General features: G+C 34.3%; 1 protein-coding gene across 1 annotated transcript in view; it reads right to left on the bottom strand.

Moving 5' to 3' along the window:
* Nucleotides 1-13,324, bottom strand: part of LOC133663206 (acid-sensing ion channel 4-A-like) — a 60,280-nt gene extending 46,956 nt beyond the window's left edge. The window contains exons 1-3 of the mRNA XM_062067501.1: nucleotides 12,840-13,324; nucleotides 4,847-4,974; nucleotides 4,576-4,729 (exon numbers count right to left, since the gene is read on the bottom strand). Coding sequence (XP_061923485.1) covers nucleotides 4,576-4,729; nucleotides 4,847-4,974; nucleotides 12,840-12,909 — 352 coding nt within the window. The 5' untranslated portion in view covers nucleotides 12,910-13,324. The remainder of the gene's footprint in view (nucleotides 1-4,575; nucleotides 4,730-4,846; nucleotides 4,975-12,839) is intronic.
* Between the last annotated feature and the right edge of the window lie 457 nt (nucleotides 13,325-13,781).

Here is a 13,781-nt window from a genome sequence, read left to right as displayed (position 1 = left end):
CTTAGCTTACCAAAGTCGTACTAAAACATTTTGATAGTTTTTTTTTAGTGCAGTGTGTAATGTTCTATATTTTCAATGGAACATATAATTGATTGATTGATTGATTGTGCTTTAAAAAGGCAAATAGGTGGCACAAAAAGCTATTGTGGTCCATTAGATATTCATCACATTTGGTACAATCAATAATAAAAGATATATAATTTGTAACATGTATATTAAAAATTACCTTAAAAAAATTGATAAATTATGTACATATACACAGTATAACATGTTGGTGTTGTTTAGTTGAGTCATATTGCCATCATAGTGCACTCTACACGTATCTCTTATGTGTGACTGCCATCTACTGGTCACTTATCATTACACCATGTACCAAAAAAAAAATAGCTTTGAGGTCGGTAAGCAAAACCAGAATTATTCCGTACATTAGGCGCACCGGGTTATAAGGCGCACTGCCGAGTTTTGAGAAAAAAAATGGATTTGAAGTGCGCCTTATAGTCCGGAAAATACTGTAATATTGATAATAATATTACCAGTATTTTGTGTGTTTTTTGTCAATTAAAATAAAATAAGTGCATTTCCCTTTCTGATTACAAAGTCAGACTGAGTAAAAAAATAAATAAGAAGGGAATCATAAAAACTGATGAAAAATAAACTTACATGTGTGAAAAACAGTTTTTTTAAATTAAAAAATTATTTTAAGTGCGCCTTATAGTCCGGAAAATACTGTAATATTGATAATAATATTACCAGTATTTTGTGTGTTTTTTGTAAATTAAAATAAAATAAGTGCATTTCCATTTCTGATTACAAAGTCAGACTGAGTAAAAAAATAAATAAGAAGGGAATCATAAAAACTGATGAAAAATAAACTTACATGTGTGAAAAACAATTTTTTTAAATTAAAAAATTATTTTAAGTGCGCCTTATAGTCCGGAAAATACTGTAATATTGATAATAATATTACCAGTATTTTGTGTGTTTTTTGTAAATTAAAATAAAATAAGTGCATTTCCATTTCTGATTACAAAGTCAGACTGAGTAAAAAAATAAATGAGAAGGGATTCATAAAAACTCATGAAAAATAAACTTACATGTGTGAAAAACAATTTTTTTAAATTAAAAAATGATTTTAAGTGCGCCTTATAGTCCGGAAAATACTGTAATATTGATAATAATATTACCAGTATTTTGTGTGTTTTTTGTAAATTAAAATAAAATAAGTGCATTTCCATTTCTGATTACAAAGTCAGACTGAGTAAAAAAATTAATAAGAAGGGAATCATAAAAACTGATGAAAAATAAACTTACATGTGTGAAAAACAATTTTTTTAAATTAAAAAATGATTTTAAGTGCGCCTTATAGTCCGGAAAATACTGTAATATTGATAATAATATTACCAGTATTTTGTGTGTTTTTTGTAAATTAAAATAAAATAAGTGCATTTCCATTTCTGATTACAAAGTCAGACTGAGTAAAAAAATAAATAAGAAGGGAATCATAAAAACTGATGAAAAATAAACTTACATGTGTGAAAAACATTTTTTTTAAATTAAAAAATGATTTTAAGTGCGCCTTATAGTCTGGAAAATACGGTGTGGAGGGGGGCGTGGTCGGCGCGCCTGCTGCAGGAGTGGGGTGTGTAAGGACCGGCCTCCAAGCACAGCTGGCAGGTGATTGGATGGATTACCCAGCTGGGGCTGATCATCCAATCACCTGCCATGCTTATCAGCAGCCGGGGCCGAGACACACGGGTGGAGTTGGAGTTGCAGCCAGACGCTACACGGATGTGCCCGAGACCACGCCGCAAGAGAGCAGAAACGGACTGAAAAGTACCTGAGCAGAGTGCTGTCCTGACATTGTTGAAACCAGACTCCCGTGAAGATCTATAGTGGTCAGGAGAATCCACGAGAGGGAAACCTCCACATACGGTAATTGAGTTTGTTCCTCGGTCCACGCCACACTTGTTTTTGGGCCTCAAAACAATGACAACATTCCGAAAAAGCTGCCACAAATTGAGGCATTTAGGCCCCAAATTATTATTATTTTTTCTTAAATCCCGCAAGGATTGGAGAATGCACCCGCCAGCCCTGGGATTTTGCATTTTGCACAATCACCAAGCACGCCTCCCCCGCCAGAGCGAAAGGTTCCGAAATTCATTGAGATGTTAATCAGGGAGGACATGTGACTGAGAGCGGCCAGCGCGACTAAAGAGCGTTCCACATTTAATTCCAGCTCAAGGTCGGACAAGAGGCACGCCAAATTACATCCGTGCTCCGAGGGTTCAAGTGGGCGAAAATGCCGATGAATGATTTTCACACGGATATCATGCAAATGCTAGGATGCAGTCGGCATATCAATGACTTCCATCAGTAAGCTATGACTATTCATTTATTGAATTCCTAACTCATTCTGTTCTTTATTCATCCAGTTTCTATACTGAAGGGCTAAATAGGATAGGATAGGTCTTTATTGTCATTGCAACAAGTACAACAAAACTATTTTTTCAGCACAAACCCGTTCAAGATTAGACAAACAAACAGTGTACAGGGTTACGGAACAGGAACGCTTTTTCCCACCCGTAAAATAATATATGTATATATATATATACATGTATATATATATATATATATACACTACCGTTCAAAAGTTTGGGGTCACATTGAAATGTCCTTATTTTTGAAGGAAAAGCACTGTACTTTTCAATGAAGATAACTTTAAACTAGTCTTAACTTTAAAGAAATACACTCTATACATCGCTAATGTGGTAAATGACTATTCTAGCTATAAATGTCTGGTTTTTGGTGCAATATCTACATAGGTGTATAGAGGCCCATTTCCAGCAACTATCACTCCAGTGTTCTAATGGTACAATGTGTTTGCTCATTGGCTCAGAAGGCTAATTGATGATTAGAAAACCCTTGTGCAATCATGTTCACACATCTGAAAACAGTTTAGCTCATTACAGAAGCTACAAAACTGACCTTCCTTTGAGCAAATTGAGTTTCTGGAGCATCACATTTGTGGGGTCAATTAAACGCTCAAAATGGCCAGAAAAAGAGAACTTTCATCTGAAACTCGACAGTCTATTCTTGTTCTTAGAAATGAAGGCTATTCCACAAAATTGTTTGGGCGACCCCAAACTTTTGAACGGTAGTGTATATATATATATATATATATATATATATATATATATATATATATATATATATATATATATATATATATATATATATATATATATATATATATATATATATATATATATATACTACTACTATACTATACTACTATACTATAATATATATACATAATATTATGTATAATATATATACATAAACGCATATATATATATATATATATATATACATATATATATATATATATATATATACATATATATATATATATATATATATATATATATACATATATATATATATATATATATATATATATATATATATATATATATATATATATATATATATATATATATATATATATATATATATATATATATATATGTATATATATATATATATATATATATATATATATATATATATATATATATATATAAACAAACTACCTAGCTGGCAGCTAAAATTCATCCGCAATCGTCACTGTTTTAGCTACTTCTAAATCAGTAATCCTCGCATCCATGGCGAAAAAAATAAAGTAAGTTTCGTACAAGTATCATTATCACTGGAGGACGAGGAATAGCTAAACATGCTTCACTACACACTGTAAGAGGACACAATAGCTCACCGGCGTCACCGCTAACAAAAGCTAGCGCGCCTGAATGTAAACAAAACGTCATGTGTGGATCTACACCTGACATCCACTGTAATGATACCAAGCACAAGAGCGTATCTAGTCGATATTACTATGATTACATCTATTTTTTTTATCGTCACAAAATCTTTTTTCCTTTTTAAAAAAATGTATATTATGTTTATAAAAATATGTCCCTGGACACATGAGGACTTTGAATATGACCAACGTATGACCCTGTAACTACTTGGTATCGGATCGAAACCTAAACTTGCGGTATCATCCAAAACTAATGTAAAGTATCCAAACAACAGGAGAATAAGTGATTGTTACATTTTAACAGAAGTGTAGATAGAACATGTTAAAAGAGAAAGCAAGCAGATATTAACAGTAAATGAGCAAGTGGATTAATAATTATTTTTTACAGCTTGTCCTTTATAATTTTGACAAAATAATAGGTAGATAAATGACACAATATGTTACTGCATACGTCAGCAAACAAATTAGGAGCCTTTGTTTGTTTACTTACTACTAAAAGACAAGTTGTCTTGTATGTTCACTATTTTATTTAAGGACAAACTTGCAATAATAAACTTTTTTTTAATGTACCCTAAGATTTTTTGTCAAAATAAAGCCAATAATGACATTTTTTGTGGTCCCCTTTATTTAGAAAAGTATCGAAAAGTATGGAAACACATTTTATGAAAATATTGGTATGGGGAAAACCCTAGTTTGTAGTATTGGCCAATTTTCACGTTAACACATTTGAAAGTAACAAAAAAAAGCGTAGGACATACCGGGCATGTGCACCATCCTGCAGTTGCACACCCGCACCACCTCCTTGGTCTCGCAGAGCAGGCGACAGGCACTGATGCTGTACGTGTCGTATCCTGGGAACTTCTCATTGCTGCTGGAGCGGCAGTTCCCCCAGGGCTGGGGCAGGTAGGTCAACTAAGCACAAAGAGACTTATTAGCCAGGAAGCCAGCAGGGGGGCCGACGTGTTCAAGCTAAACCCGCAAAGTAGCGGTATATACGGATACGCCACGGCGGACGAAATAAGGACCTACCCTTTGCTCTTGACATGAAACAAAGGTCTGGAAGCCCGGCGAGACTCCGAAGCCCAGCTGGTGGATGTACGGCGGCTCGTCCTGGCTGTGGATCTGAACCCGGATCCCGGCCTCCAGAGACGTCTCGTCTTGAAAACGGGGCAAAGGGCGGAACAAAACAAGGCTTGTTTATCTAATCATCACGGGGCCGCCCAACACAGACGTTAGGCTCCATCCAGCAAAGATGCTTTGGACCAGTTTCTCGCTGAATGAGCTCATTTCCATGGAAAGAATGAAAAGAAATAGAGAACTGCTCAGCTGCAGACATACAAAGCCACATTTGTAACCCACTCAGCAGATATTGCTGAACATATTCATCACACATACAGAAAATAGCTAACAGTTGACCTCCAACCGCTTTTGCAGACAACTGATTAAACTTCTGCCAAAAGCTGGTGCAAATAAATGATAACTGCCAGTATCTTGATTGGATCAACGACAAATATCTCTCTTTTGTCATGTCAGCAATGTTGGGCAGGAACAAGCTACATGATGCTAAGCTACGTAGCTTAACTGCATTTTCCAGTAGCTTGGCTCCTTTTTTTTTTTTTTTTTTTTTTTTTTTTAAACGAGTAGTTTTTCCTGTAGTTTAGCTACTTTTAGACCAGACCAGGGCAAATTTAAATCTGGCCTGCTGGACATTCCCAAATCATTTTTTTAGATCTTTAAGATGGAAGCTGTAGCTGCCATTATGATGTGCAGTCATGTTTTCTAATGAGCGTAAGTCTTGAACTATACAAAGTAATTCAATGGCTGGAATCTGCGCTTTTGCATGATATACTAGTTTCTATGGTTATCTAATTAGTTACTATGGTAATCTAATTAGTTACTATGGTAATCTAAGTCACAGCAGCTCAGACGTGATATAGCTTGGTGATATATCAGATTGTATATATGTATATACATATACATACGTACTGTACATATACATCCAAACATACACACATATATATATATATATATATATATATATATATATATATATATATATATATATATATATATATATATATATATATATATATATATATATATATATATATATATATATATATATATATATATATATATATATATATATATATATATCCGTCAGTCTACCCCAGGGCAGCTGTGGCTACGAAAGTAGCTTACCACCACCAGGTGTGAAGTGAAGTGAAGTGAATTACATTTATATAGCGCTTTTTCTCAAGTGACTCAAAGCGCTTTACATAGTGAAACCCAATATCTAAGTTACATTCAAACCAGTGTGGGTGGCACTGGGAGCAGGTGGGTAAAGTGTCTTGCCCAAGGACACAACGGCAGTGACTAGGATGGCGGAAGCGGGGATCGAACCTGCAACCCTCAAGTTGCTGGCACGGCCGCTCTACCAACCGAGCTATACCGCCTCAGGTGTGAATGAATGATGGGTTTTTAACATGTAAAAGCGACTTTGGGTACTTAGAAAAGCGCTATGTAAATCCCAGGTATTATTATATATATATATATATATATATATATATATATATATATATATATATATATATATATATATATATATATATATATATATATATATATATATATACACACATACGTACATACATATATAGATATACATATACATACATACACACATGGATATATATACATATACATACATACATGCATACATAGGTATCTATACATATACATACATAGATATACATACATACACATATACAAATATTGGCATATATATACATACATACATACAAACACACATACTGTATATACTGTATATATATATGTATATATATATATATATACACACCGATATATATATATATACATATATATACATATATATATATATATATATATATATATATATATATATATATATATATATATATATATATATATATATATATATATATATATATATATATATATATATATATATATATATATATATATATATATGACATACATACATGCCAACATAGACATGTCTATATAAATATATAAATATATATATAGATATATAAATATTGGCATATACATATATATATATATATATATATATATATATATATATATATATATATATATATATATATATATATATATATATATATATATATATATATATATATATATATATATATATATATACAAATATTGGCATATATATATATATATATGTATATATATATATACACACACACACACATACATACATACATACATACATACTGTACATACATACATACATACATACATACATACATACATATATACATAGACATACATACATACATACATATATACATAGACATACATACATACATACATACATACATATATATATATATATATATATATGTATATATATATATATATATATATATATATACATATATATATATATATATATATATATATATATATATATATATATATATATATATATATATATATATATATATATATATATATATATATATATATATATATATATATGCCAATATTTATATATGTATGTATATCCATGTATTTATATGCATAGATATCCATGTATGCATGGATGGATGTATATATATATATATATATATATATCCATGTGTGTATGTATGTATATGAATATGTATATATATTGATTGATTGATTGAATTTAGTTTATTTCGAACATGAACACACTTACAGTACAATACATCACACATCATTTCATATAATTTCTCTTTACATCATGTCCGAAAAGGAGTAGGAAGAAGCAAAGCTTATTTAATCCTACACCTTTCCCACTTTAGAGGGTTTGCAAATACATATGTTAATTTACTGTCTTGTTTTTGTAACACAATTACATCAGTGAATGATAAATACATCAGTTTTTGCAATATATAATTAAGTCAGTCATGATAAACATACTGGGATGAAGAATATCCCGTTTTCAATAAGGTTTCAAAAACAAAACAAAAAAAAACACAAGTGCAAAACTTCATGAAGTACAAACCGAACAAAAATACAAAAGAAGTAATATACAGGTACACCTCACAGGATGATACAAAACAGATACAAAACCAGGCAAAAAACAAGTAAATTAATAAATATAAAGCAAAATGTAAACACTTATGGCTGTCCATATGATTTTATTGTTCTGTCTTTATATATTTTTTTCAATTTGAATATATTTTTACAATCTTTTATCTCATTATAAAGAGAATTCCATAGTTTAACCCCCACCACTGATATACACATTTGTTTTAAAGTTGTCCTTGAATACTGATGTTGGAAATGACCTTTTCTTCTATGCTCTTCATTCTCAGAAGTGATGACAAACATTTTTTGTAAATTTGCTGGTAATGTTTTGCTTTTAGCCTTAAACATGACACATAATGTCTGTAACTTTACTAGCTCCTGTAATTTCAATAAACCTGAATTAATGAATAATATGTTAGTGTGTTCTAAGTAATCTACTTTATGAATAATCCTTATAGCTCTTTTCTGTAGTTGATACAATGCCTTTATGTTACTCTTATATGTGTTCCCCCATACTTCCACACAGTAGTTGATATATGGCAATATAAGTGCACAATACAATATACGCATTGCCCTATAATCTAACACATATTTTACCTTATTTAATATAAAAATACTCTTAGACATCTTTTTCCGCAGATGTGCAATATGAGATTTCCATGTCAGACCGTCATCCAGTATCACTCCTAAAAATCTAAGTTCAGAAACCCTTTCAATATCTATTCCATTTATTGACAATTTGATCGTTTCCTCCCTTTTCCTCTTACAAAAAATCATGAACTTTGTTTTTTCTACATTTAATGATAATTTATTGGCATCAAACCATCTCTTAAGTTTAATCATTTCCTGTTCAATAATTTTTGATAATGCTTTTAAGTCGTGTCCCGAACTATAAAAGTTGGTGTCGTCCGCAAATAATACAAATTTCAATAACTTTGATACCTCACATATATCATTAATATATAAAATAAACAATTTTGGTCCCAAAACCGAATCTTGTGGAATTCCACATTCAATCCTCATTTGTTCAGATGTATTACCCATAAAATCCACAAACTCTTGTCTATTATCTAAATAACTTCTTAGCCAGTCTAAAACTACTCCTCTCACACCAAATGAATACAACTTGGACAATAATATAGAATGATCTATAGTATCAAATGCTTTTTTAAGATCGATAAATACCCCTATAGTGTATTTCTTATTATCAGTTGCTGTTGCTATATCCTCAATTATATTCATTACAGCTGAAGCAGTGGATCTATTGGTCCGGAATCCATACTGGCTCTCACTCAACAGCATGTTCTTTTCAATAAAACTATCTAATTTTTTTACAAATATTTTTTCAATTATTTTAGAAAATTGTGACAGTAGTGACACTGGTCTGTAATTAGTGAATCTATGTTTATCTCCCGTTTTAAAGAGTGGAATTACCTTTGCTACCTTCATTTTATTTGGAAAGGTCCCTGTTTGAAAAGAAAGATTAAAAATATAACAAAGAGGTTTGATGATACAGTCAATAGTCTTTTTTACAATTATCATGTCTATACCATCACTGTCTGTTGATGTCTTATTTTTCAGTTTTGTTACCACCGATACAATTTCATTTTCACTAACATCTCCTAGAAGCATGGACTGTAGCACTTTGCTTCCCCCTCTCCATCCACTCTGTATATCTTTATGTTCTCCAATACTCTCTGCCAATTTGGGTCCAACATTCACAAAAAAAGAATTGAATCCGTTTGCCACTTCATTCATATTTGTTATCATCTTATTATCCTCATTGATAAAATGGCTTGGTGGGTTTGTAGGCCCAGATGTTTTTCCTATTACCTTGTTCAGAATATTCCAAGTTCCTTTGATATTGTTTTTATTTTTTTCTAGTAAATTATTATAATATTCTCTTTTTGCTTGTCTCATTATTGTTATCAATTTGTTTTTGTAAACCTTATATTTTGTTTCAGCATCCTTTGTTTTTACTTTTATGAAATCTCTATAAAGTTTGTTTTTCTTTTTACAAGCATTCTGTAGTCCCTTTATAATCCAAGGCTTTTTATTGTAGCTGTCTCTTTGTTTCCATACATTCGGACAATGCTTTTCATACAATGATAAATATATATTAAGAAAAGCCTCATATGCAGCATTTGCTTCTCCCCCATACACCTCATTCCAGTCTGTTTCAAATAAGTCCTTCCTAAACCTATTTATTGCCTCTTCAGTTCTTTTCCTTACATATCTATGAGTTTTTTCCTCCCTCTTTTTATCAATTGGACAGTCATAAGTAAGAAACACAGGTAAGTGGTCACTTATATCATTAATTACTAGTCCACTTTTTATATTATTTTTTATGTCATTTATAAAGATGTGATCAATTAACGTTGCACAATTTGTCGTTATTCTACTGGGTTTGGTGATCAATGGATAAAGCCCTCTACTATATACCACATCCAAGAAGTCTCTTGTTGATTTATTTCTGGGTGAGCTTAGCAGGTCTATGTTATAGTCGCCACACATGACAAATGTTTTATTTTCCTTCACCTTACACAATAATTCTTCCAAACTATCATTAAATGCTTCTACTTTAGACCCAGGTGTCCTATACATACACGTAACAATAACATTTCTCTTCTTTTCTATTTCTACCTCTACAGTTACACATTCAAATAAATCATCAATTACCACTGTCATACATTCCACAGGTCTACATTTCAATTCACAGTCAACAAACAGGGCCACACCTCCTCCCTTCTTGTTTCTTCTACTACAGTGATACAACTCATACCCGTCAATGGAGAAATCGATACCTCTGTCTTTATCGATCCATGTTTCAGAAAGTGCTATTATTTTGAATTTGCCATTTAGAGTCTTCAGGTATTCGTCAATCTTTGAGAAATTTGCATATAAGCTTCTACAGTTGAAATGTATTAAAGAAAATGTATTATCTAAACTAACATTGTCATTGAATTGTTCCTCTGTGTAGTAGTCACAAGTAGCATTGATTGAGTTGAACAGATGGTTTTCTGGGTCAACATCATTTTCAAAGTCATACAGTTTATAGTCCATGTATTCAGCTCTTAGAAACTTTTGATTCTCAGTTGTCTCACCTTCTCGCTGCGTAGCCTTCCCCGTCTCCAGCCAAGGATGAGCCGTGTCAGTCATAAGTCTAGCAGGTCTCATCTATATTGATCCAAGTCGCGGAGCTCTCGGATCATGACAACTTTGGCTTCTTCATATGGTCCATTTAGCCGAATCATGATTTTGCAGTTCCGTGTCCATGTTGCTTGTATCTTGTTTTCTTTTCTGAGGATGCGTGCTTGTCTTGCAATGTCAGCGTTCTTCTTGGTAAGATGTTCATTGATGTAAACCCCAGTTCCCTTCAGCTTCCTTCCCTGCCGTAGTAACTCCGTCTTGTGTTTCCGATTTACAAACCGGATCACAATGGCTGGGTTGGTTCTGCTGTCCTTCCTGGGGATAGTATGGCACGCTGAAATGCTGCCACTTTGAAGAGTCATGTTCTTACTGGAAAAAAAGTTAATTACTTGCCGTTCAAGTGTCACAAGTTCGTCTGCCGGGGCTTCGGCGTCCTTGTCAGCGTCCCTGCTGCGAGTCCCGGCCACTCTTGCATATGTGCGATGTTTGGTTTCTAGTCCACTTATAATTAAATCGTCCATTCTGGTGTACTGTTCAATTTCGTCAATTCTTGCTTCTAGGTCAACAATTTTCTTGTCTTTTTCCTTGATGATGTTTTTCAGCATTTTGATTTCGGTCAACAACTCCATGAGTGTGTCTTGCTGTTTGGCCACTGTCCTTACATCCTCCGACAGGGAGTTAAGCGATTTTCTGATCTCCTCCAAGTCTTCCTCGAATTTCTTGTGTTTCGCACTCATTTTCTTAATTCACTTGGTTTTCTTCTTAATTTCAGTTCGGTTTCTTTACTGGCTAAAACTCACAACCCAAATTGCCGAGACGCGTCACTGCACTTTCGCCTTCCCACCGATGGGGTCCCGTCCGGCCTGGCAAGCCTCGCTCCAGCCTCTCTCCTCTCCCGGGCCTCGCCGCAGTCACCTGCCGGTCTCGTCTCCACGAGATGGTCCCGCTGCTGCCAGCCGCTAGCCGTTAGCCGCCAGCCTGGCCTCTCCCTCGCCGCCCTGCTGCCGTCACTTGCCGCCGCGAGAAAGCTGCTGGTCCCGCCGCAGTGAGGTGGTGGTGCCGCCGCTGCTGGCCGGTAGCCGGGCCTCTCCCTGCTTGGTTGGTGCGGGCCTCACTGCTGTGTAGCCGGGCGACGGCGGCATGAGCCTCTTCCTTTCCAGATGTTTCGCGTTCGTTTGTGGCGTGCTGCTGCTCGGCCCCGCTGTGGTCTGCTGTGGCGTGCTGCTGCTCGGCCTCGCCGTGGTCTGCTGTGGCGTGCTGCTGCTCGGCCCCGCCGTGGTCTGCTGTCGCGTGCTGCTGCTCGGCCTCGCCGTGGTCTATATGTATGTATGTATGTATGTATGTGTATATCTATATATATATATATATGTATGTATGTATATATATATATATATATATATATATATATATATATATATATATATATATATATATATATATATATATATATATATATATATATATATATATATATATATGTATGTATGTCTATATAAATATATATGTATATATATGTATAAATATATATGAATTATGTTGCCAACAAAGTGACTAAACTAACCAACTGACAGAGAGGAAAACAAACCCTGGTGATTACAGATACCTTCTGGTGGATGTAAAAATGGATTTGGACTGACAGTTTTTTAACAACCAGAAGTTTAGTTTGATATGTCGTAATCCAAACACGGCACGCTAATAGAAACTGACGTTCATTATGACTTTTTTTTTTCCAAGCGGGGCCCAGAAGAGCGACATCATGCTGCACCATAAGGGATCACACTGAACATATGCTTGGGGGGCTTACTTGTCTCCCTCCATATTGGCAGGTATTCATCCTGCTGGATATCCAACATGATCTCCAGTCCATTCCCCATTCCACCTTGCTTGCTTTTCCTGGATGTCGTCTTGTTCCCATTAAAGGTGTAGCATTTCCCATATCTGGTGTAAACCTGCAGGAAAACAGAAAGCTATCATGAGATTGGCAAATTCACGACGGCCGGGGGAAGGAAATGAGTGCAGGACATAAATAAGCAAGTTGACCTTCTGCTTGTTCACACAACCGAATACATCTCGCAAACCTCTGGATGCAGCCTGCAGGCTCAGTCGCTATCGTCGTGCCAAACCATCAAAAAATAAACAGATTTATGTCCGCGGCGGCTTCCGGAGCGCTTTTAATTCCAGAAAGCCGGGTTGTGTTACATTATGACAGTTTCGGTTCCGGAGAGAAAGAAAAAAAAAAAAAAAAAAGAGAGAAGGTGGCAGTAAATTGCAGAAAAAAGCAATCAGGGAACTCACTTCCTCCCAAGTTTGATGTCAGCAAATAACAGTAAAATAAAAATGATGTTGCCGTGCTTGCTTGCAGTGCATTTCCTGGCGCCGTACAGTTAGTTGTGTTCTCCGACAGATGCTGTATAATAATAATAATAATATACGGTCAAAATGTCACTCATTCTGATGTTAGAGGAATATTTCCCTCCCTTTAGGCAACATAGAAGGCTTTAGGATTCCCTCGCTTTTGCCTTTGTTTTGTTATCTCTGCAGTCACACATGCTTAGGGATGCCCACCAAATCCGGTACTTTTTTTTTTGGCACCGACCAAATTCACGGAAAATGGTGCCATGTTGCGGTAACTGGATTGCGCGTGGCGCCGACTCACTTTGGCACTCCAGCAGCACCGAGAGCCGACTCAGCCAAACTACCTCGAGGTAATGTTGGCATTTAAAATAAGAAACTGACTCAAAACACA

The sequence above is a fragment of the Entelurus aequoreus genome, linkage group LG13 (genome assembly GCF_033978785.1).
Source record: "Entelurus aequoreus isolate RoL-2023_Sb linkage group LG13, RoL_Eaeq_v1.1, whole genome shotgun sequence".
Taxonomy (NCBI): domain Eukaryota; kingdom Metazoa; phylum Chordata; class Actinopteri; order Syngnathiformes; family Syngnathidae; genus Entelurus; species Entelurus aequoreus.
This window is presented reverse-complemented; position numbering and strand designations above follow the sequence as displayed.